At 39.7% G+C, this 25,539-nt stretch overlaps 1 protein-coding gene across 1 annotated transcript in view; it reads left to right on the forward strand.

Moving 5' to 3' along the window:
* The first annotated feature begins 2,876 nt into the window (after positions 1–2,876).
* Positions 2,877–25,539, forward strand: part of syt7b (synaptotagmin VIIb) — a 49,230-nt gene continuing 26,567 nt past the window's right edge. Inside the window, exons 1-4 of the mRNA XM_046032834.1 lie at positions 2,877–2,896; positions 11,136–11,215; positions 12,147–12,281; positions 22,252–22,599. Of these exons, the coding sequence (XP_045888790.1) occupies positions 12,238–12,281; positions 22,252–22,599 (392 nt within the window). The 5' untranslated portion in view covers positions 2,877–2,896; positions 11,136–11,215; positions 12,147–12,237. The remainder of the gene's footprint in view (positions 2,897–11,135; positions 11,216–12,146; positions 12,282–22,251; positions 22,600–25,539) is intronic.

The following is a 25,539-nucleotide window of genomic DNA, read 5'->3' on the forward strand; positions in this document are numbered from 1 at the left end:
GCCATGATCCCCAATCAGTGCATTTGGAACCTTCCATTAGGCAACTATGTTTTCAGATTTTTCTTTCTCTTTTGGTCATCAGTTAGCACAGATGTTTCTGTTTAAGTATTGCTTATTTATTACAAAGTTGGAGGTAGGGAGATATATCAGGAAAGGTAATGAGAGAGAGAGACTTTGAATAACATTCAACAAACCAAGGAACCTCCAAATTTAATACTGTTTCAACCCAACGCAACAACAGCAGATAATAACAGGGCAGCTAGAAATGTTTGTATAAGAATGCTCCCTAATGTGAACTACCACAATGTATAAGCTTCCTAAAGGGATGAATCAGTAGTCAGATGAATTTTTCAGGTAGCGAGAGACTCAGAAAAAGATCTACTGTATTGCTGGGAAAAGGGATGTAGCAGTTATGAGCTCATTGTTTGCCGACATTGTTATTCCAGGCTGCCATTGAATTTTAAATTACTTGGCAGACAAGGTGGCAGACAACTGAATGAACAGCATTGTTGAGAGGCAGTAATTGAAAGAAATAGAGATGAGAAATAGAAGGCCGCAGAAGAAGTTTTCATCTGTCAAAGACGGGAAACAAAGTTGCTGAAGGATTTACGAGATAGTAGAAAGAAAACGGAAGCTGGTAATTGCATGGCTTCTGGCCTCACGATATTATCTCTTCCTGTCATGTGCGCATCTCTTGCATGAAGCAGTTGCAATGCCTTTATGTCATTTGCCCCTCACGCCTGTTACATTTCTCTCTGTGTCTTACTGATGACACATGCCAGATGACAAGGATGAATGGGGAAAGGAAAGATAGAAGGAATGAACGCATTGCTCCTGATTATACCTATATGTTGGAGAGTTTAGTCACATATCATACTTCTTGTCTTATCCAACATACACATGTGGGGAGTGCAAGTGTTACATTAAATGCGCTAATACTCTCTATGTGCTTCTGTCTCTTCTCTGTCTTTCTCTCTCTCCCTCAGGCTCAGTGTCTCTCAGTGTATTCCTGGTGTCTGTTGCATTCGTAGTGTGTGCCGTTTGGCTGGTAGCTCTATGTGGCGTCTGCACCTGGTGTCAACGTAAACTGGTAAGTTGTAGTGCTTATTATTCACATTTCCACAAGCATATTTCCATACTGACATTTATTTGAAATGGTTTAGAGAACATTACTTCCCCTCTCTGAACCACAACACTAAAGCTGATGATACACGAAGCAACTTTTAGAGCAATGGTGCTGGGCAATGTTGCCGTCAACGGTAATGAGAAAAGATTACTACCGTAATCCCCTTCCCCCACCACTCTGCCACCCGCTCCGCCCCACCGCTATCCTTTCATAACATAGTCGGGCTTGCCACAAGCAAGATTGCCCAGCAAGATTGCTCAAAAAGTTGCCTCGTGTATCATCAGCTTAAGTTTGTGTTTCTGTTTTGGGGGATGGACAGGCACAGACACATTTCATACAACACAGCTGAACAGAAATAAACAGAAGCGGAAAAAACTGACCAACAGTAAAACCAATAGATGCAGACTATGATATAATTCTCTTAGATCTGACATTGGTACTGTTGATCACGTAACGTTCATAATTTTCTTTGTTGGCTGAATTCTGTCAAGCAAAATTAGCATTTAAAAACACTCATTAAATTTACATCACTCACTGCCAAGTTATTATTTGTTAATCATTGTAAAACAAAAGTTTTGAAGCCAGTTTCATCTATGTCTTTTTGATACATGTTTGTGTTTGACATGATGATTCTTAATAATTGTTTATAAAAAATAATTACTATTAAATAAATATTAAGTAATTGTTGTCTTTTATTGGGCAATAAGTAAGTTCTGTCCAGTATGCAAATAAAATCATCTTTTTAGCCATCTTATATTTCTTTTATATTTCTATAGGGCTGGTTATTGACACTTTATTATGGTAGAGCTGGTGCAAAGTATAAGTTTGAGTTGATTAATTGATTAGTCGACTGACAGAAATTGTAACTGTTTTGATAATTGATTCATTATTTAAGTATACCAAGCACTCTGTAACAAGCGTCTTAAATAATGAATTGTAAAATGTTATCTTTGTGTTTTACACTGTTGATCAGACAAAATAACACTTTATTTTCAGCCATTTCAGCCATGGCGGAAATTGTGATGAGAGTCATGTATAGACCTAATAATTAATTGAAGGAGTCACTGAGTAATCAAGACATTAACAGTCAGATAAACAATAAAAATAATAGTTAGTTCCATCCTATAAATGTTGCCTTTAACATAAACATGAAAATCATGTTTTGTAGAAAAACAAAACATGATTTTCACTCAAAATATACCAAGCTCTAAAATATGAAATAACATCTAAACTAACATAAAGATAACTTTGCCCAAAAAATAAAATATAGTCTAAAAAGAGAAACTTGTAATTTAAATCCGGATCTATTGATCAAACAATAAATAAAACATTCGCTGTCAGACTTTCTGTACTTTTAAGATTCTGATACTACAGACACATTACAGTTAGTACCAAAAAAGTATTGAAAATCACCCAGTCCTATGACTCATGAAAACACATCTTCTTTCACTTAGGCTATGTTCAGGCTTTTTATTGTCCTCTCACGGGCAGTGTTGGGCAGTAACACGTTACTAGTAGGCTACTGTAAAAATATTACTTTTCCCAGTAACTAAGTAGTGTAAGTAATTACTTTTCTAAAAACAGTACTATTATTACTAGTTACTAATGCAAGTAACGCTGCGTTACTCGTTACTGAACACACCATCCTTGACGTGAATCCACGACTGTGCTGCAGCTCAGCGGCACCTGACTTTGTTGTTCATGTCGGCTTATAGCCAAACACTAAAGGAAGAATGGAGAACGAGGGAGAGAGACGTTCTTTCCACAGCTGTAAGTAACGTCAGCTACTGCCATTATTGTGTCACAGTCTGATGCAAAGAACATTGTCCTCTAGTGTAAACCAGCAAAATGCTTTCAACCGCGAACATTTCTACATCTGATTCATTGAAGCATCTGCTGAAGCAGCACAGCAACGTGAAACTTACAGAAAGAAACTCCAGCAGCTAACGTTACTGTCACTAATGCTTGGACTCGTCGGGAGAGTGGCTTTAACGTAGCGTTTTGTAACTACTGAATACTGCTCTTAGAAACAGGCTACATGTTCAGAAAAACAGCTGTTTAAAAGTCGGGATTTACTTGCTTTATTTTTTAATTTCAGCCGCTGGCGTTAAGGTTAGGCATAGGCTATATGCTTTGTAAAAACCATACTGCTTGCTGCAGTTATGAATATGATATTAGCTAAAAAGTCGAGGAGACAGCTTTGTTTGGGGATGAAGGGGGGTGTTAGTGAAAGCAGTGTTTCCCATAATTAGCCTATAGGCCTAATTTGGATAATTATCAACACTGACCGCCACATGTTGATTTTCATTCTTTCTCTCTCTCTCTCTCTCTCGTGAACACCGCTACACAAACCTGTCAAATGTTAACACCCCCCCTACCCGCTGTCATTCTGTGGGAAACACTGGAAAGTAATATAGTAATGTAACAAGTAACGTAACAACACTGCTCACGGGTCACATTTCCCCCGAATTATGACAACTGTTCACAACTTTCTGTTCTTTTCATTACGGTTTCTGGTGCTGTACAACGCAACTGCCCCACAACTCACTCCTTCTCTCTCTCTCTCCCGACTGTGTCTGCTCAGACAATTAAGCAACATGCTCAGAAGAGAGCTCGCGGCCCGGTTGATTTCAGGTGTAAGAAAGGGAAATTGTGATCAGATGATAGCAAGGTAGAGGAGGAAGAGAGCCACATGTATAATAATGGCTATTATGAAGCTTTTTCATTCACCACTGCTCCGTCTACCGCAGAACTATGACAACAGCAGCCCTAGAGTGACGTCAAAGTCGCATCAATTCCGAACTGAGTGTCCAGACTGAGGTTGCATTTAAAAAGATCCGATCTGTATCGGATTTGGACCACATATGAAAGTGGCCGAAATCCGAACTGGAAAAGATCACATTCCATGTGATTTGGCCTGTTCACACTGTCATAAGAAGATCAGATCTGAGTCACATGTGGGCAAAAAAATCAGATTTGGGTCACTTTGGCTTACAGTCTGAACATAGCCAAAGTCTCTTTTTCAACACTGAACACTATGAAGATAAACTGAGTTCTGTAAGTCAGGCTTTCTTTTATTGATAATGTGCCTTGAATTTAATGTATACAGTGATACAGTGAGCCTACTATCTGCCGTTGCTGAATGGTGTTTCGTTTCCTGTGCTCTCTGTAGCAGCAGCCACAGAGAAGATTTGGCCATGACAGCAAACATGATCAGAGACCTTAGTAGTGCTCTCTATAAACATGGCTTTGTGCGCTCTGTGCTTTGTGCATCATGGCTGCTTGCCTCCAGCTTGCAGCGCCCATGCTAATGATTCATATGCTAATGAGCATCACTCTGAGCTGTTGGCTGCTCCTGGAGCAACTGTAATTCCTCCTATACATTTTGATCTGTTGGCATGTCCTGCTTTCTGCGCTCCCTGCCACCCCTTTGTCCTACTCTCTCATCTCTGTCTGTCTCTCTGTTTGAGCAGTGACTGCAGCACCGCTGCTGATCAAACATATACAAGCTGAGAGTTAACTAGGCTATTGAGAGCAAAAGTAGCTAAGCTAAATGACATTATTTTCTAGGGTAACATTTATAATCGCTCACTAGACTTCTAAAGTCTAGTGAGTGAGTAGTGCTTCTTAAAATCAACATACAGCAGCTGTCATTGCCTGGGAGTAACAAAAACCCACTGAACCTGACAAACAAACCCATTTCTTATCTTTTTTTACCCTTGTGTTATCTATGTCTGTCTTTGTTTTTGTGTCACCCTCCTTCTCCTTTTGTACCGAATGGTTTGGTCTGTATTCGTCCTTCTGTCACTTTATCTCCACGCCCTTGTCAGAATGTCACTGATTTCTTCTTCCAGGATCGTCCCTCTCTTCTCTTGTCCTTGCCTTGTTCTTGTCTCTCTCTTCTCGTCCATATTGTTATCATTTGTTTGTTTTGCATGTTACACTCCTAAAGGTTAAACAAATAAACACGTACAGGTAAAAAAAAAAAAAAGAAGCACTGTGCCACAGGTGAGAATATGAAGAAATCGGTAATAAGCCTGCAGCTATCGGTTGTTTTTACCATTTACCAATCTTCTGATTATTTTCTTGTTTCGGCTGTAAAAGGTCAGCTTTTATTTATGAATCTCTATTTCCCAGAGCATTTAAAAATTTCTTGTTTTGTCCAACCAATAGTCCAAAATGCAAAGATGTCAAATTTACCACCATATATTATCATATAACCGTGGTTCTCAAACGTTTCCACACCAAGGACCCCTAAACGGACACGACTTAGACCCCAGACCCCCATTTTTAAGGAGTTTTGCTTTTAGATCTTTTATTAAAGTGTATAAAACCAATGACCAAAACAGGCACACATTCTGTCATTGTGTTACTGTGTGGATGGAATTGTGCAAATAAGTGCAAATAAATTATTTCCCTTTTTGATGGGGACCCCCTGGAACCCCCTAAAGGACCAAATGACCAAAAACTTGTGGTCACTGTTGGTGTTTGACATGCACATCAACATGAATCAAGAGTTCAGAGAGCTTCTAGTGTGTTTTGGAGTCGATTTAACTGAACTGAATGTTGAGGGGAAGAGCTTTTGGAGATATTTGTTGAAAAGTCGTTACAAATATTATAAATTTCCATATTTCATTTATTATACCCCCATCCCTTGTGGTGATTACGTACTCATTTAACTTATTAACAATTAACCGAAACTATGATCTTTCTCCAACCTTACCCAAAGTGTTTTTGTTGCCTAATGTTCCCAGGAAACATAATCCAGGCAGAATTTACATTAGTGCAAAAATGAATAGGGCAAATAAATTAGGTATGTAAACACGATTTCTAGGATACAGGGTTGGTAAAGTTAGGTTTTGTGTGTTTAAGATGTTCAAGAAAAAATCACTTCTTTAGATGAATCACATAAATATGAATGTTATATTTCTGACCACAAAAATAAAAAGATTCATACAAAACCATTTGCTCCAGGACAGATGAAGCTGTCTGAAACTGGTCTCGTGCCATTGGCTGTTTTAGGAGAGTGGAAGGGGGAGGAGAGTGGGAGGAGGAGGGAAGTGAGAGGCAGACGCAGAAGCAGCCACAGAGGTATACAGACAGGCAGGAAGAAGAAGGTGATGGTGGTCCATGTTTAACACCCAGTTGTGTGACAAACATGATGACTGTAGGACTTAGTAGGGACTCTCCAGTGGGAAACAGGTCCACACTTCTCTGAGCAGGGAATCCCAGTCCCTCTCACATCTCCAATTCGACTCATGTGGCATCGTTATGGCGCTTGCATTATTCTAGATTCTGTTTTAAACCCTGCTCTATCCTGTCCCTTTCTGTTTTTTACTTGCCCCTCTATTCCGTTGTATATCTGTTTCTCCCTATCCTCTCAATCTTCCCATCCGTTTCTCACATCCTCCCACACTCTCTCAACATTGTACCACCCTCTCCTCTCCAGCCTCCTCAAGATTTTATGATTCTGTTTAATGATAGATGAGCTGCACTTGATAGCATATTCTTGACTGCTAGAACATCTCTCCTTCTCTGAGTCCCTAAATCTAATATTATTCTTACCTGTGTGTATGCACTGTACAGTATGTGTGTGTTTACAGTGTAGTGGCTGAATGTAGGTACAGATTAGGGCAGGCCCCAAGCTTCGCTCTCTATTGAAAATGTTTGTGCTGAGCTGGACACATGAGATGTGACATGATAAATAATAGAGTGGATTGTGGATGCATTAGAGATAGATAGATAGACAGTTGAATACATAAAGAGGCCACCTGTCTGCAGAACACTGAAAGCTGTAGCTCAGATAAACATTCAGCACTGTGTCTGAAAGCCTCCAGGCTGCACGCTGCTTAAAATCCTTTATTGAGAACAAGTACTTCATTCATCATAAAGTTTAAACTTGAGCAGCAAATCTCTCAACCAAAAAAAAAAAGAAATCTTCTATCAAAGTCTGATAAGAAATTCAGTCATGTAAAAATAAACAATAGCATTGGCAATACAAATTTTTTTCCCTTTTTCAAAAATGCAAGTAGACAACAATGAGAAGGAAATGGCTGAAACTGAAAATGGTAGAAGTCATAGAAGCTAGAGAAACTGTCTTCACCAGGAAAAACACAGCATTGGTAGTGTGTTGAAACACTTAAAAGAGCCTATAGTATTTACAGGTCTTCCTGACTGTCTGTCTGGTGGTGATATTAATTACTAACCTCTAGCAAAAAACATGACATTGTTATTTTCACAAAATGTGGATGGTCTCATCAAATACACGTGACATTTTTTGCTTCCTTAACTTGACCAAACCTTTACCACAAAGGTAGTAGATCAGAAAACATGTGCATGAGTTGTTTTTGGGACGGTCATATGGGTCATTGTGGACAACAGTGACAAGTGACCTATTTTGTCTGTTTAGTTGTGAGGCAAGTAGAAACTGTGTAGTGTCTGGAACCATCTGTTCTAAGGTTTTTCAGACAGCTCTTAATTATTTATCAGGCTGCATTAAAAAAAATTCATATGTTAAGTACCATTCCACCCAGAGCCTGAAGACAAGGTTCTACCAAAACTCCTCTTATGTCCTCTGTTTCAGCGTTTTACCTCATTTTAATGTGTGTCCTTTTTTTTTTTACAGCTTTTTTGTTGAACCTTTCTGTGGAGTCAAGGGTTCTATAAAGATCTCAGTCATATAATATGGTTTTCATTCGTACTCCTATAAGATGTCATAATCTCGTGATTGGGTTTATACGTTTATATTAGCAAATCTGTGCGCAGCGACAGGCACTCTTCTGTGACTCTTCTTGCTATCATAAATAATTGAAGGAACATAAATCTAGTCAGCTCAGCAAATCATGATGTCAGAATGGCACTGTCACTTTGAACATGATGGTCCTCGGTTTTAACCCAGATAACTCAGATGCTGCTTTAACATTTGTATGTTCTCTGTCTATTTGTATCTGTGTATGTGTATTGGTATCTCCTGTTTCTTCAGTCCTACATTAAGACGTGCAGGTCAGGTGAACTGAAAAATAGCCTGTAGGTGTGAATATGAAACAGTTATAGCGATTATAGTGACATGAAAGAGACGACTGTAGTAGAAGATGTGACTGCACACCACTGTCTACTTAGTGTTCCTGATGCGGGGGCGTAGCCAGTTTCACTGCAAGAAAAGAGGATGTGCACATTACACTGTTTTGTGAGAATAACGGGATTGTTGATTCTTATAAAATGGCCACTCATAACTTGTACACATCATCAGACACTCATAGCAGACTGTAGAACAGAAAGAATGTATAAAATAATAAGTATAAAATTAATTATCTTATCACTAATAACATAGGATAAGATAAGATGGATTTTCTTATTCCTGTGACATTTAGTTTAACAATTAACATTCAATGGCACATTGCATCACTTTAATTTAGCATCATCATGCCTTCTACTGTTCCCTGCTCTTGAGCTGTTTGCAGAGTGTGTTGCTGAGGAAATCTCAGCTTTGAGGAAGAGGAAAGGAGTTAAATTGACACTTCAAAGAATGAAGTTAAGAATTAGTATACCAGTATGTTTGACGGTTCTTGTAGAATCAGAAGGAGCAGGGTTGCGAGTGTATGAGGGAAACAGAAAACACCATTAACACCAAACAGCTCTTGAAGAGAAAAGACTAGCAGGCTTCTCTGGATGTAACTCACTGCTATAAAAAGCAAGAAACCAACAACACCTTAAATAAAAAAAGTAAATAATTACCCAACACACAACTCTTCTGCAAGACTTAAAATATATTATTTCAAGAGTCATCATAATGAGACTGAAATACCTTTTGTCTTCCAGGCACATTGTGTTCCAGTAAAAGTCGTTGGCATGTATGTTGTATGTTGAGTTTCAGCTTTAAATCTATTTTTTATTTGTCTGGCCGTATGTGATTTTTCTTATTGATAACTAATGTTGAGGAGTCACATGCAAAATACTGCATATTTTGTCAAAACATGACATATGTGATTAAAACTCAGCCAAGGTGATGAGGATCCTTGATTATGGCGAAAACTTCACTTGGTATGTCTAATTTAGTTTCAAAGCTAGTTGAGGAATGAAGAGAGGTCTTGTCTATTTAGTGGGCATTTTATGGCATATGTGCTCTTCATGTCCTAGTTGTGAGGTCACCATGGGAAAACATTACATAAGAGCAGAGGGTCTTTGTGACTCAGCTGGAAAGAACTCAGCGTTATCACCCTCCAGAGTTCAATAAATATAGAGTTCAATAAAACATAGGGGTCAATAACTGTAACTACTGTACAGTGTATTGCTCTGCTGAAAGCACTATCCATTAAGTGGTAAAAAATTGCAGAGTGAGTAAAATAAGCTGTATAATATATTGCATTAGAATGCATTATTGCTGCCTATCTTGATTTTTCTCACTCTAAAAGAGCAGCTTTGAGAAGAATTCATTTGGGTTTTTTTTCCCCAGTATGCATTTTTACCATATCTGGGATGTAATTTTTCCACTTTCCTTAAGCCGGATTTATGCTTGACGCCTGGGTTTAATGGCAGCCCCACTGTTGATATCCACAACGTTGTAATATATAGTTCAATGTCAGATTTCACCTGTTGATAACAACATCGCAACACTAGACAGATGTATCTGTGCTGTGTCCTGCTTAACCCCCACAGCAATTGTATTTACGCTTTTTTGTTCCCTGTGATAGAGAGCAATGATTGTGGTGAGCAGAAGATTTGCAGTGAAGGTGCAAGGTGTGTCACTGAAAAGAAGACTGAGATCTTCAATTTCTTTAGAGTTTTGTTCATAATCTCCTCCAGCGTTGGAAACGTGAAGGAGAAAACACAAGCAGCCTAAGCTGACTGAACACTGTTCTTGTGGCCTTTGTATAATATGTACCATTTCCACATTAAAATGTCTAAAAACATCTTGACCTATGTTAAATATGTTGTTGAGTTGTGTACTTACATTATTCCAAATGTTTCCAACAATGCTCAAACCCAGAGCAGTCCGTAAGTTTATTCAGGGGAATGGCGCATTTCATTTGGCCGCCTGTCCGTGTCATCATATGACCTTTACCCCCTCTGGTTGCCAAAACTTCTGGGGCAACACATGATACGTCAGACAGTGAGGAAAGAAGTCAGCTAATGTGACTAAACGCAACGTGAATAAAACTTTGATACTTTACGTCGTCCATGAACATGATTACAACGATTGAACGTCAGATAGATTTTCATCTGCAGTGGGGGTTGTTTGACAATGAAGACAACAATTCCCATGATCCCGCGCTACTTCAAGACGTCATCAAACTATGTCTGTTGTTATAGTTTTGATGTGAGAGACCCCTAGCAGCAGAAATAGCATACTGTAGCTCCAACATGTAGCTACATTTTTAAGGAGAAGCACATCAGCAGCTCTGTGCTCTCTTTAGCTATGCTGTAACTCATTAATGAACAAATATAAATATAGCTTTTTTCTTTACAGCTATAAACCATGCTATGGCAGCTCCTGTTCCACCACTGTGATAGAAAAGGTTCTAAACGTTCAGTTTTAATAAATGTTTAGTTTTAGTAGCTACATGTCCTCCAGTTTTAAATTATTATTGTATGTATACAAAGTCAAGTGTAGATAAGTATCATAGTATCTTACTTTCATTCTGTGTCTGATGTAAAGCATACTCAGCACACGCTGTGTAATAAGCATGTGCATCTCATTTGTTTGTGTGTGAAGACATGTCCGTGCATGTCAATGCATGGGAGAGTGTGTTTTTCATCATCTCATTGTAGTTAAGTGGCCCCTCATCACATTTTGATCCTCAGAAGCTGGCTGTCCTGGCATCAAACCAATCATTGCTTTTCCCCCGTTTATCTTATTTTACAACACGTTTGGAACCTGATGCCTTTCTGAAGCCTCTATAATGAGCACTTCGCTTGCAAAAATGCTTTTGTAAACAACAATCAAGACATGACTCTAAGATGTTTCCCCCCCATCGCTCTTTGTCTCTGTTTCTCTTCTGTCTCTATGCAGGGAAAGAGGAATAAGCCTGGGGTGGAGGCTGCCAGCTCTCCAGATTCTGTGCGAGGTCGAGGGGAAAATAAAGCCATCAAGTAAGTGTCAGGGAGGTTTTAGATGAAGGCATATGGAAATGATCTGTGAGGTGGTGATAGTATCGCATTTTAACAGCCATTTCTGATTGGAAAGCTAATCTTGGTCTGAATTGTCCACCATGAAATGATGCCCTCAAGACAGTGTTATATGGGACACAGTGAAAGAAAGTTACTTGTATATTCTGTTTGTATAAATCAATGTGTGGGTTACAGATTAATAAGCTTTACCTCAAAATGAGAGTCCACACAAAATGCCTGCTTTTTTGCGTAGTTATAGTTATATTTTGGACTGTAATATTTCTATTGAGAAACTTCATGTTGTTTATTGTTGTTATTATCTTTATCAAAGATCGGAAGTGCTGAGTAGGGAGCAGCTAATGATTTGTGATTTATATTACTCATGTGTCACTATTTAACTTGCTGCTTCCCAAATTGTATTCTCTCAATTCACATCCAATGTGAGTTTTTTACAATAGCATGTTCCTTTTGTTTCATACAGACTTTTCTGCCTCCTGTGTTTTATTTGTTTCCTCATCTCTGACAGAGTGATAAAGGGTGCAGGTCACTCCTTGTTTCTCCATTCTGGGTGTTTTATCATGCACCAGCATTTCATGCTATCAGGTTTTTTGGACATGCACATTACAACAGACTTATCTTAAACTTGTATCCTGAAGAACCGTCAATGTAATGTTGCACTCACCTTATATTTTATGGACAAATGTATTCAGTATATGTGTTTAAATAACGGGGCATTTATAGGTGCTGACATTATAATTTTTCCCTATTTATAACACTCTCCCTGACCTTTAGATTTTTGATACTATTCTCACTTTGCTCTTGTCTCATCTGTCGTGTTATTCTTCTTTATAACTGTCTTTGATTGTGTGCTGCTCTTACCTCTTTCTCTCTCTATCTCTTTCTCTGGCCACAGTGATCTAGACAGAGACTTTTGGAATAACAATGACAGCAGCAACGTGCAACAGAGGTGGAGCTCCTACCCGCCCAAGGAGTTCCTCTTAAACATGTCTCCCTATGCTCCCTACGGAGACCCTCGCCTCACGCCCAAGTGAGTCTCAGTCATGGCTGGTAAGGGACCCCTCTATCTGGGCAGGGCTGTAATGAACAGGGGCTTGTGTGCACCTTGGAAAACTCCCACAAAGCTGTATGAGTAGTTAACATAATAAAAATTGGACATTATAAGCACAGCAAAGATTTGTTTTGCACACTAAATTGGTCATTTTAACAAAGTCTAATGTTTGGCTATTTGCGTGAATAAGTACCTGACAAATACCACAAAAAAGGCACAAAGGCAATGGTTGATCAATATATCACTCTAAGCAGTGATATGGTCATATTTAATAGCCCAAAGGGGGACAGAAATCCTCATTTTGTAACGCTGTCTGGCCACATCTTTAAACAGAAGTCTCCTCTCATCCCTGGTAATCCTCATGTTTTTGCTTTTAGGCATGTCCACAGTGAGGTGGTGTTTAGCATGCACTGCTGGCCATGCAGCACCTGATAGAGATGTGCAGCACCATCTCTCAATATTACTGTGAGTCTGAGGACGGCCCTAACATTGACAGAAATTACAACCATTTTCCAAACGATCGCTTCTTAGTCAGAAAGTAAGTGTTTCTGTCTGCCAGCAGCCATACAAAATTACTGGATGAATCCCATCTGAAAACAGAAAGCAAGCTTTAAATCAAACACATTGATGACATAGAAGTTTCCAGAGAGAATCAAATGTATGTTGGAGACTTTCCTGTTGGGTTCTATCTAGTTGTTACAGTCACAACATAGAACAAAATCTGGGAAGTAGCATTTTATTTTGCTTTCGCACGGTGTACCGGGTGTACAAGTGAAATGTTTGATAGCCCCATTCCCTACAGCCCTGCTAGCCTCATCAGACCCTCTTTACCTCTCACCTGCAGCCCATAGAGTGTTACCATGGAGACGGACAGCCCATCAGGGAGCAGAACTCACTGTTTCACCTGAACCTTTTCCCCCAACTCATTCACTCATTCTCATTCAAATCTGCTCCTCAGGATACTGTAGCAGACTTGACATAAACGTATACTTACCTAAGCCAATAGGGTTTCCACAGAGGGTTGACTGTTGTTGATTTTTATATATTTTGTTTATTTAAACCTTTGAATGGGTCGGTTTAAAGGAAAGGTTTGACATTTCGGGAAGTATGCTTATTTGCTTAGATGTCACCACCACTCTCTGTTTCTCACTCCGTGTAGTTAAATCAGAGAGGTTTTAAGAGGAGACACACCACATAAAGAATGTGCCAAATCGGGAAACATATTAAGCCAATCGTGTGTTTCCACTGTCGTAAGGGCCTACCACGCATGTGTCACTATTACCACGCAGGTGTAGTAGAAGTATAACCGGGGGAAAAATGCTTTTTAAACCTTATTTTGGGGCAAAATTATCAAACATTTTCAGCGTCTTTAATCCGATTTTACTGGTGATTCTATACATGCAGTTTTCATGTCCTGGTGACCAGTGAAAGTGCAATTATGGCTCTCTCCCCATTCATTTAGATAGGGGCCTGGTCTTGTTAGTCTTGGCTTTACCAAGGTGGCTACCTAGTGACGGGACTTGCCTATAACGACTTTGGTTAAATACCAGGCTACGGCCAAGAGACAGTTTGCTTAGCATAGCTTAGTATAAAGATTGGAGACTGGGAAACAGATAGTCTGCCTCTGTCCAAAGGTAATAAAATCAGCCCACCAGCACTTCTGAAGCTCAGTGATTGACATGTTATACCTGGTTTGTTTAATCCATACAAAAAACAAAAATGACAATTTGCTGTTGTTGCCAGCCCGGGAGCAACTAGCATAGACTTCAGAAACTCACTGCGCCTCTCTGACTAAGAAGTAGTCCAGCACATAACCATTCCAACCCTGGAAAAATAGCGAATTGTTGTTTCTACACTTATTTCTGACACCATTAAACAAACAAGATAAATGTGAGATTAAGAGTTATTAGTCAACAGTATTAATTTCGATTAGCTGTTTCCTTATGTTTCCAATCTTTGTGCCAAGCTAAGCACAGCTAAGCTAACTGTCTGTTCTTATCATATTCATATTTAACAGACAAATATAAGAGTGGTATTGACTTTCTCTTTTAATTCTCTGCCAGAAAACGAATAACCGTATTTCCCAAAATGTTCAAGTGTTCTTTTAATGGGGTGGTTTCTGTTCTACTTTTTTCACTGTTGTGTTGTTTTTTTGCGTGTGTGAAGTCGTTATGTGTTTTTACTCCTCTCACCTCTTCCTCCACTTGCTCTGTGTTTTCTGCTCATTTGTTGTCACTACTCCCACTATCACTCATAGTACTGTAAGTGCTTTATGGCTGCCTGATAGCCCTCCTGAGTCTGGTCTACTGAGCCCTTTTCCAAAAATAGTGACACAGCCTCCGTCGTGTACAGTACAGCAATTAAGTGTTTGGATGGTAAAACATCTGTTGCATATCAAGCTCCAATCCATCATTTAGATGCATCACACACGTCACTGAGGCATTAAGTGAACCTGTTCATTCGTATCCTCTCTAATTACAACTCACTTGACTCTTGAATTATCAATTACTCTGTATCAGTGCAGTGATGTTGAAACTATTGTTAAAATCAGCAGCGATTGTTGGGATGGCATTGCATTATGTTCTTGAGATAATAATTTAGATTTGAGTGGGATTTAATAGGCTGATGATAGTGGCATTTGTGATAGCAGATCAGTGAGTATTTACTATTTCTTACTCCTTACCGTCGAAATGATGATGCTTTTAGGCAGACAAGGCAAGTTTGTTTGTTTATCACCTTTCAAACTCAAAGGCAGTTCAATGTGCTTTACATAAGGTGAATAAATGAAATGACAACATTTAAAAACACAGTTTATAGAGTAATTAAAACTGACAGAGAATATAATTTGATAAATAAAATGAAATGTAATAAAATACAATTTTATTAAGCCAGAACATATCTCATTGTTCTGTGAGAAATCATGCATTTAACCTTCAGCCTACACTTAATGTCTAAATGTTGTTGTACACTTTGTGTGCAGCTGTGTGTTGTGTGGTTTGTCCTCACTCAGTGAAAGGTCAACGTTCTGTCTGTACTCGTCTCTGTGACGTCTGAGTCGTGGTCAGCTGGGGTGGGTTAGGTGGCATGATGAGAAATGAGTTATGTGATTTTACTATGGAAACGTTTTGCACAAACTCATTAGAAGAAGAGCTTTTGTTTTCATCCTTAGCTGCAGGTGAGTTGCTGTGAGACTACAAAGACATTAGTGTTCTGTTCATCTGCAGTTTTAAAAATCTGAAGATGATGCATCTGCATCATTACTCAGCTATTATAGCCAATTCACAGAGCCAGCAGATTGGTCATTGCTGTCCCCTGTGTGGAGTGAAATGGAGTAGACCTGCTGCATCTCCATACTCATGAAATTCTGTGGCCTATTTCTCACCTCAAATGTTTCGAAAAACTGGTTTTAGTTGCCCGAGTAGCTGCAATAAGAAATAGGTCTCCATAAGTAATGGTTTCAAACTCTTTACTTTGCTAGTATTTTAAGTGAATTGTGAATTGTAATAGTAAAGTAATCAGTTGGCTATCAATTCTGTGCAGTTTTGAACAGGACTGTTGTACTTTGGAAGATATGTTTTTATCTAAGTGACCACAGAAAAAACAACAACTGTGTTCTCCAATGTACTTACTGGGTTACACAATAAATCTCAGCTCAGACCTCTTCACTGCTTTTTTTTCCTGACTGTCTGCCTGACCAGTGGCAGCTGCTCCAGGTTTGTGTTGTATACTGGACGCTTGTAGCTGGATTGAAAGCTCACAAAGTGTCTCACTCACCGATTTGATTAACTTTACTGATAATTCTTTTGCTCTCCGGCTCTGTACGTCTGTCTCTCGTCTGTCCGTTTCTCTCTCTCTTCTTTGTATCCTCTCCTGGTCCTTTCTTTCTGTCTGTTCGTGTTTATTTGTCCCCCATCCACCCCACTGTTCCTCCCAGTGGGGCTGTGGATAAGGGTGGGCAGGGCGGTGCTGGACCCTCGCCGGGGGCCAGTGACAGTGGGGGTGGTGCTTGCTCTGGGACTGGGGCGGGGCCCAGTCGCAGTGACAGCGTTCGGAGCATGGTGACGGGGGGCAGCAAGGCCGGGCGCTGGCAGACGATCCAGAGCCACATGCATGCCGGAGGCCTGCGGTTTAGCAAGTGAGTGGTGCATGGTGAAAGGGGGCACACATGTGGGGCTACAGTGGGCACTGCAACAGCATGGTCTGAATATCAAGGAAGAGTGTGAGTTTGTAAAAACATTGTGAATGGCATTGTTGCATGAACACTCAAAAATGGACATCAACTGAAGGTATTTTTGACACCATGCAGACGAAGATACTGTAAGGCAGGCCTGGAAGCGAAGCTAGCTGCTTTGTACCCGTGATGCATCAGTAACTTCTGGTTGAAGTCTCTTAACTACAGAGAGCTCCGTCAGTCTTAAACAAGTACCATTTTTATATCAGCTGCCAACCTTCCACCAGCCTATGTCAGGACAGCCTCAGACAAAGTGAATCCACACAGTCATGCTGTTCCACTGCAGGCTCCAATTTACTGAAGGCTGTGACAGTTTTGAGACCTTTAAACAAAACAGATGCTGAAAATCTTCAAACATGGTGTGCTCACTTGAAGTAGGAGCTTTTTAAATTCAGAGTGGGTTGTTGAATAAACAGCAGGAGGGCAGTTTTATTAGGCCAGTGATACAAATGAAATCCTTTCCTTTAACAAAGCTCAGTGCAGCTTAATTTTAACCCAAATTCACTGTGTAGCAACCTGCAAACAGCTGAGAAGGTGAGTTGTTTTTGAAATTCGGTTGGTACAATGAAGTTGCAAAAGGCAATCACATAGACTTTCTGTCTTCTAATCCAATTCAATCCATTTTATTTATATAGCACATTTTAAAAAACATGGTTTACAAAGTGCTGGACAATAAAAATAAAAACACATATAAAGCACAGAACACATAATAACAACATAAGACCACACAGTTCTCATGCTGGGTTAAAAGCCAGGGAATACAAGTGAGTTTTAAGACTGGATTTAAAACTTTCGAGGGTCGGGGCAATTTGACCTGTGTAGGTAGCTCATTCCACAGTTTAGGGGCTGCTGCTGAAAAAGCGCGGTCGCCCCTGGTTTTTAACCTGGTTTTTGGAGTGACTGTGAGAGGGTGTAGACTTGTAAGAGGTCTGAGATGTAGCAAGGTGCCAACCCATTCAGTGATTTGAAAACAAACAATAGGATCTTAAAATGTATTCTAAAATGGACCAGGAGCCAGTGTAGCGAGGCCGGGACTGGTGTAATGTGTTCATGCTTGCGAGTTCAGTTTAAAACATGAGCAGCCGAGTTTTGTATTTTTAAGCGTGAGAGAGAGGTTTGGTTAACGCCAATGTAAAGTGCATTACATTAGTCCAGACGAATTGAGATAAAAGCATGAATCACATGCTCATAGTGCTTACGAGATAAAACAGGGTTGAATTTAGATATAAGCCTCAAGTGATAAAAACTGAATTTAACAACATTATTTATCTGTTTTATATTTTTATCTGTCAAGTTTAAAACCACTGTCTATTTTGACACCCAGATTTGTCACTATGGGTTTCGCATATTGTTGCAGGTAGCCCAGGTCAACAGGAAGGATATCACTGGCCCGAATGGGTCCAAACACAATGACCTCAGTTTATCTTCATTTAGATTTAAAAAGTTAGAAGCCATCCAGGCCTTAATATCTTTTACACTCTAGTAGAGGTACAAGGGAGTTGTTATCACCTCTTTTGAGGGGCAGATATATTTGGGTTGAATCATCAGCATCAGTTAAAATCAAAGCTGGTGGCCATGACATAAACCCATATTTGCCAACCTTCAGACCTCCAAAATCAGGAGCGTTGTGAACCCGGGAAGAAACCGGGAGAGGGCAATGAAAAACGTTAGTCTCCCGTGAAAATCACATGGGTTGGCATGTATGGATAAAAAATAATATAACGATAGTGAAACGAAGTACTAAAACTTTGTTTTAGTTCCGTTCATACACCTAGGCCACATGTAAGCTAACAGATTTGGTTGCTCGGTAATAGTAATTTTATTGAGAAAGCTAAAGTTATCAGTTATCAGCATCCTCTACTAATCTTACGTCTTCAGAAGAATAAACCAACAGCAAGATGTAGCTCGGTAACAAGGCCACCATAAAGTGTTCATTATAAGCCAGTTATATTGCAGGGGGAGTTATAATGTTCACCTTGACATAGACTTCAATGGACTGTACATATAACATGTTACATACCTGTCTAACAGGAAGAGAAGAGAGAAGAAATATGTCCTCCTGCTTCCTTTTAACTCGCTAACATACTACTCGCTGCAAAACTTTGCCTGGGTACATATAAACATGTTGTGCGTTTAGGTAACATTGACGATGTAATTTAAATGAATATGGAACGGGGAAAAACACTTCCAAACCAGTGACTCCTCCCACTTCACAACTCTATAAACATGATGAGACATTACCAAAGCAAAAACCAAGATTAAGTATTGGCAAGAATTGTGGGTAACCACACACATTTCACTATATTGCAGGTAGTTTAAAGCTTCATGAAGTGATCTTTCATCTAATTAACCCAAATGATTCCTTGAAATGGATACTGTTCATACTCCATAGTCCAGTGCCTCCAAACCATTATAGCTTGTGTCCCCTTAAAAGAAACTGTGTGTACTTGTCACCCCTCCTGAAAAATGTAATACAGAGTGATTGTTTGCATTCAGTTCATATGGTTTAGCCCAGCTATTGTCACAAAAACTCTAAGCAGCTGATCCAAGCACTCACTTCACACAGTAACACCACGTTCCCAGTGCAAAATGGCTGAAGTAAACAAGTGGCTGAAGACAAACATTTATCATGGGAAAAGAACCCACGGGTTTGTTATCATCACTTCCAGCTATGCTGAGCAGTAAACATATGTGCTCACAAACAGTGATAAGGTCAGAGCCTACATGCCATTAGCAACTGTATAAATGTTCTGTATTTGTATAGAAATGCTATACAAATAGTGGTTGGTTGGCGAAAGCTCAATGTTTTTGTAAAATACCAGCATGTTGAAGAGACTAATGAAAATAATAAATATAAGGTCTCTATATGTAAATCACAGCGCAGATCATCAGACCCTTTTGTACTGTATTGCCTAAACAGTTACAGTTACAAATAGTTGGATAGATTAATAAACAAATGTAACATGTAGTTGCACCTGGTGGGTTCACAGTTAAAGTCACCCTCCCATTCATTAACTCATTCATAACCAACTTTGTATTTATAAATTGTATGTCCTTGTTATCATACAGTAAATTGGTTAGGAACAAGAGAGCTAAGCTGAATGTGTGCCCAAAATTAATCATTGGGCATGTTTGACAGATTTTCACAAATGTTTAAGTTAACCTTATAATGATGTCACTCTTCTGTTTTGCTCCCCTTTTACTCCTCCTTTCAGATCTACCTGTATTTCCATTTCTCCCTGGAATTGGCTTCTATTTTTGGGCATTTAACTCTCCCCCTCTCGGCTTTTCCCCTTCACTCTTCACTGTTGTTGGTTTTCTTGCTCCTACTCTTTCTCCTTGTTTTTCACCCTCCTCAATTTTCCTTAATTACAAAATCATTCAAGGTTTATAGTCATCCTAATTGACTTTCAAGCAAGAAGAAATAAACCGTCTAAGTAATAGGATACAGCAGATGAAGAGCGCTCATGCTCAGGGAATATGAATGACTGGTGCTGTACAGGCAGATACAGAAGACTGAAGACAATAAAGACGTACAGTACCTGAAAGCACAAGTAGATACAACAAATCGAGGAAATCACTTTGTGTATGTGTGTACTATGGCTGTGTTGTACAGCCTTGGAATTTTTGGCCAAATTTATGACACCGAACAAACTGGCAGCATTAATTAGCACACGGACTGGCAGCCAGATGTAGTAATTTATCATGTCATTTATAAACAAATTGGTACGTGCAATATATTGCTTTCCACATGTGTTACTGGACCTTTTTATTTATTCTTCATATCTACAGACTCTACCATAGCTGCAGTGTTTGGTTTATATGCTCAGATGTTCAAATTACAACAGTAATTGTAATAGTCCACCAGTCCTTGTGACACATGACAAGTGTTGTGATTTCACCAGAGGAGCGACTCATCATTTGGAGGAAAAGGCTCAAAACAGTAGAATACATAAGTCTCAACTGCAGTTGCTGTGGAGAAGAAACCAGTCAGAGGCGCAAATCAGAGCTGAAACAAACACAATGAAAAACACTTTGTTGTTACTTTTGGTAAAAAAACAACGTGCCTTGTCATCCAAAAGGAACCAAAAACGTTACTGGTTTAAACTGAAGATTACAACAAGTGTAGTCCTAGCTTCCACTTGCTGTACATAGTTTAAAGCTCCTTTATTGGATATTTCTTGCACCATATGAGTCACACTTAACTTCTCTAGTTATGTTTTTATGTACACTTGCATGTACCTTTGACTTTTTTTTAAATCAAAGAACCAGAATGAATGCAGTTGCTCATCTTTTGTACTGATGATTCAAATTGGACTTTCATGCAAGCCTTGGAAGTGATCCAACTAAATATTGCCTAACGTTGTCTGTATAGAAAATAAACCAGACTTTTCCTTCTGGAACCCTAAATGCCCATAATATCTCCTCCCACTTCAAAACTCTATAACACTTCTGCTCAACAGAAATTGGCTTTTATACATTAATTCACATTTATTCAGTTAAATTATTATGCACAAGTAAATAAACATTCACATCAAAGCCTATCCTCAGGAAAGACCTAATGGTGTGCAATATGAAAGTGTGCGTGTGTATGAGAGAAAGTGTGTGTGCATGAGCGCATGTATATGAGCTCTGTCTTGTATTTACTTGATCCAGCGTTGCTCTGCTCCTCAGGGGGCTTGTCTCTTGACTCTCCAGCAGAGTTAGAGCCAAGTTAATACTGAAGAGTGCCGCTAAAGCAACTCAAGCCCATGCAGTAAATCCTCCCTCACAGCATTAGCTTCAGACGGGGCTGTTTAGCACAAGCTTACAGTTATCAGGCAGGGCAGTGATTGAAGGGAGGATAAGGGGTGAAGCACTATTACATGATTGTTAGAGTAGCAGCCCGGTAATTAAAGAGAGAGACAGAAAAGAACAGGGATTGGAGGTGCTGTGGCGATAGATTGATGTGAGGACTGAGGCTGTAGAAAAGATGAATGGACAGAGGAGATGGAGAGCAGCTGAGCTCAGGAGCACAAAGGTAAAAGGAAGAGTGGGAAGGGAAATCATAGCATGAGCAGATAGGACCTTATACAAAGATGGATGTGAAAGGGAGCAAGGCAAGAAGGTAGAAGTAGGTCAAGGCTAATTAGGGAGAGAGGTAACATACAGAACGGAGGCTCAAGTTAAGTGGCAATGATACTTTAACTTCAGCTTGAACTGAATTCCACTTAGGCAGAGGTCTGTTTTGACACCACTTTGGAGAAGAAGAATTTCAAGTTTACACAATGCATGCCAGCCCATCCATGCACTCATACACTGTCATCCAGCATAAGCTCAAAAATTTGCACAGTTGTTTTCATACAGATGTTTAACAGTAACCTAAAGCTTTCTGACAACTCTGTTCTTCTTTCTCTCCATCCTCTCTCCCCCTTTCACTGATCTTCTTTGTTGTTTCCTCACTCTTGATCCTCTCTCCCTTTGATATTCACTGCAAACTCTGTGTTCCCATATTTCGATCTGTGCTGCATCTATATATGTTTTTGCCATTTTTATCATCTGCGCCTTCCTTTTGATATCAACATGATCATGTGTTACCAATTATTTTTTATACTTTCATCTTTTCTAAATCCTTTCAAAACAACCTGCCCTGTCCTGTTTCCCTCGTGTTATCTCTAACTCCGATGTCTTCCTTGTGATATCCATCTCTTTCCTCGGCGCTCCCATGTGTCTGTTCAGTTTCGGGGATGCTTCCCTCTCGTCTGCTTCCACCCTGGAGCACATCCCGTCCTCAGCCGTGGCGCGTCCTCGGCCCCTGGTCCGGCAGCAGAGCCTCCAACAGCCCCTCACTCACCAGCCCCCTCCGGGTCCCAACGACCCCCCGGTCACCTCACAAAGCTTGGGCCAGCTGCACACAGGCCCAGGCGGCGGGGGCCACCGTGGGGGCCCGCGCGGGGTCCGGGGGAGTCCGGCTGGAGCCTCCCGGTACAGAGGAACCGGTGCAGGCCGATCAAGGTCAAATCCTGGCAGCTGGGATCACATGGTGGAGCAGATCCGCAACAGAGGGCTGGACGTCAAGTCGTTTTTGTGAGTGTCATGAAGTTTTCTACATGAAGTAAAATGTTGCATAAGGAAAGGTTGACAGGAGACAATATGTAAATTTTGAATGAATGCCGCTCTTGTTATCAGATACACCAACGTATTTCAGTTTGATACAACAGTCCTGCGATAAATCCAATACATCGCTTTTTGTAGAAACTGTTTTAGGATGTGTTAATTCAGTTTTATTGTCATTTTGTAGGCTGTACTGCGGTTTGTGGCAGTGTGTGTTGGAAGTTGGAACTATTCTGATCCTTTATTTCTATAAGTAAAAGTAGAAATATTCCAATGTAAAAAAAATATTCCATTTCAAGTAAAAGTCCTGCATGCAAAACACATTGTAAAGTAAAAGTATGGAAGTATTACTTTAGTATTACTATGCAAGTATATTACTTGCACAATGAAGTACTCTATGTGCAGATAAATAGCCCCTGTGAGTATTAGTATATCATGTTATTGGAGCGGTATTATTACTCATGTATTAATATTTAAGTTGCGTTTCATTGCTGTTGTTGGTTCAGGTGGAGCTCATTTTTCTGACATGCAGTGGAGGAGTATAAAATGGAAATACTTGTGTAAAGTGCCTCAAATTGTTATGAAGTACAGCCCTTGAGTAAATGTACTTAATTATTTTGTTTGTAGCGCTGTTGAATTGTATTGTGCTGAAAGGTTTTTCTAATGCTTTGTCAACCCCCGTTATTTCAATGAGGGTGGACAAAACATTAGACAGCTTAAGGAAAGCACCGTATAATGCAATACAAGTCAACAGCACCACAAACTTCAGCCTCCAAAAGGATTCTGTCTTCATGAAGGTAGGGTTTATTGGAGGGCTGTTGAATAAGACTGCAGTAGTTTAGACTGTATGTACAGGGGATGGAACAACTTCCCTTATCTGTAAAATGTAATTCAATCCTCTGCTCTAGCCTTGAAATAAATAATACCCTTGCAAAACTTTAAAACCCTTTGTTGAGGCTGTGCCAGAGATAGTGATTCAAATTATCATAATTTTTCAGGGTATAGTTTGTGATGTTGATGTATTTGTCAGATGTGACTGATTTTACTACATTATGCACATAAATAGCTAGTCATGTTGATGTGTCCACCATCAGTAGGTCACATTGTCTTCTCTCAGGCACACTTTAACCTTTGTGAGTATGCTGCATAGTGAGTTTTTGAAGGCTTTTAAAAAAAATTTATTGTCTGTTTGTCATTGCGTGTTAGTGTGCATATTTTTGTTTGTGTTTGTTAAATGAAAAAATAACAGATTTCAGCACCACTGACAGAAGAGGTGTTGATATAACATCTGAATATTATCATATATTTGAGCAAGTGTATTGTTTATATTGTGAATACCTAGTAACTGCAGAAGGTCAAAAACCTTTCATTAAAAACAAACAATTGTATTTAATTTGTCCAGTGTGCATTCATGAAATTATCTAACTAGATTTAATTGCATGTGTGCATCATCACAGCATATGTACATGAACTGCACAGTTGCAGTAACATGTAGGGACTGTTGTAAGGTTATTCCCCTCTATTTGGATCTTTTGTTTCTAGATTCATGGCAACAAAACAGAGATCGGTAGTTACTATCACCATGGGGGAGGTATAAAAATGCTTCAACAGCTGGACATGGAAATGTTGTCAAAATACTAATTTCTAAACAGAGATTCAGCTTGAGAATACATATACAGTAGGCATAATAGTTGAAAAAATGCATTTTCAATCACTTAAACAATAAAACAATAGTTCCCATACTGGCACTCTCTATAGACTTGATTCAACTTTCTTGATAATACCAACATAGGCAATTAGACAAAATGTAACAGTAACACATGATTAAATAACCTTAACCCATCCAGGGTTCAAAAGAAATATTCTTTCACCCCACACTTAACAAAGTTTTTACGATTTTCGGATTATCCACTACTGAGTAGGTCAGCTGCTGGTGTGCTAAGGCTAGTGATTGTTTGAGATACCGAGCACAAAGAGCTCTCCTCCTCCACTTGACTTGAATGATGGATTGCAGATGATGTGCTCCACAAAGCAGCCTCACATAAACGCACCCCTCCCCTCCTGACCACAAACATAGACGCTCGCACACATCCTCACACACTGCTCTACACCCCTGTACTTTTGCATGTCTTCCCATTAACAGTGTCTCCAGGCCAGCGAACTCCCTGCCTATGTGAATCATCATTCAGATAAGGCTACTGCACGTATAGAGGGAGGTGGCATAGCCCATCGTCTCATGTCCTGATGAATATTATTTGACCAAACACGTCACTTGTTGCACCGGAGAGGGGGCAGTGGGGAGTGGGAATATATATATATATATATATATATTATATACGGTATATATGCATTTATGATCGGCGGGGTATGAACAACCAAATGCAGCAGCTTCACCCTCTACGTGTGTCCATGGCTGTCGCGCAGTGTGGCAACTGAGCCACCCCGCTCACATTTCAGATCAATAGAGCTGGTGTAGGTTGTAATGACTTCCGAGCCCTCCGGTTGGAGTGTGTGTGTCTTTTTTGGTCATCTATACAAATCTATTCACCTTATCGATGAGCCTCATGTTGTTACTGTTTACACTTCCCCAGTGGTCCGCTGTCTCTCAAGTGCTAATGTGTTCCTCCTGTTGTCGATATTGCATCAACAAACAGCGTCTTGTTAAGGAAGGAATGCACTATACAGAAAGTGCATGCAGGCTGGGAAAATAGATGCGATGAGAGGAAGATGATGAGAAGAAAACTGAGGAGAAACTGATCATTAAAAAAAAATACTATAAGATGCACAATTTTTTAATCTTTTGATCCTATTGATATTTGTTTCTACATAATTCAACATTTGTATTGAGTTTTGTCGTGGTATCTGGCTCAACATTGCAGGATTTAAACCTTTATGTACAAAAGAGGTTTTGGG

The sequence above is a fragment of the Micropterus dolomieu genome, linkage group LG20, assembly GCF_021292245.1.
Source record: "Micropterus dolomieu isolate WLL.071019.BEF.003 ecotype Adirondacks linkage group LG20, ASM2129224v1, whole genome shotgun sequence".
NCBI lineage: Eukaryota > Metazoa > Chordata > Actinopteri > Centrarchiformes > Centrarchidae > Micropterus > Micropterus dolomieu.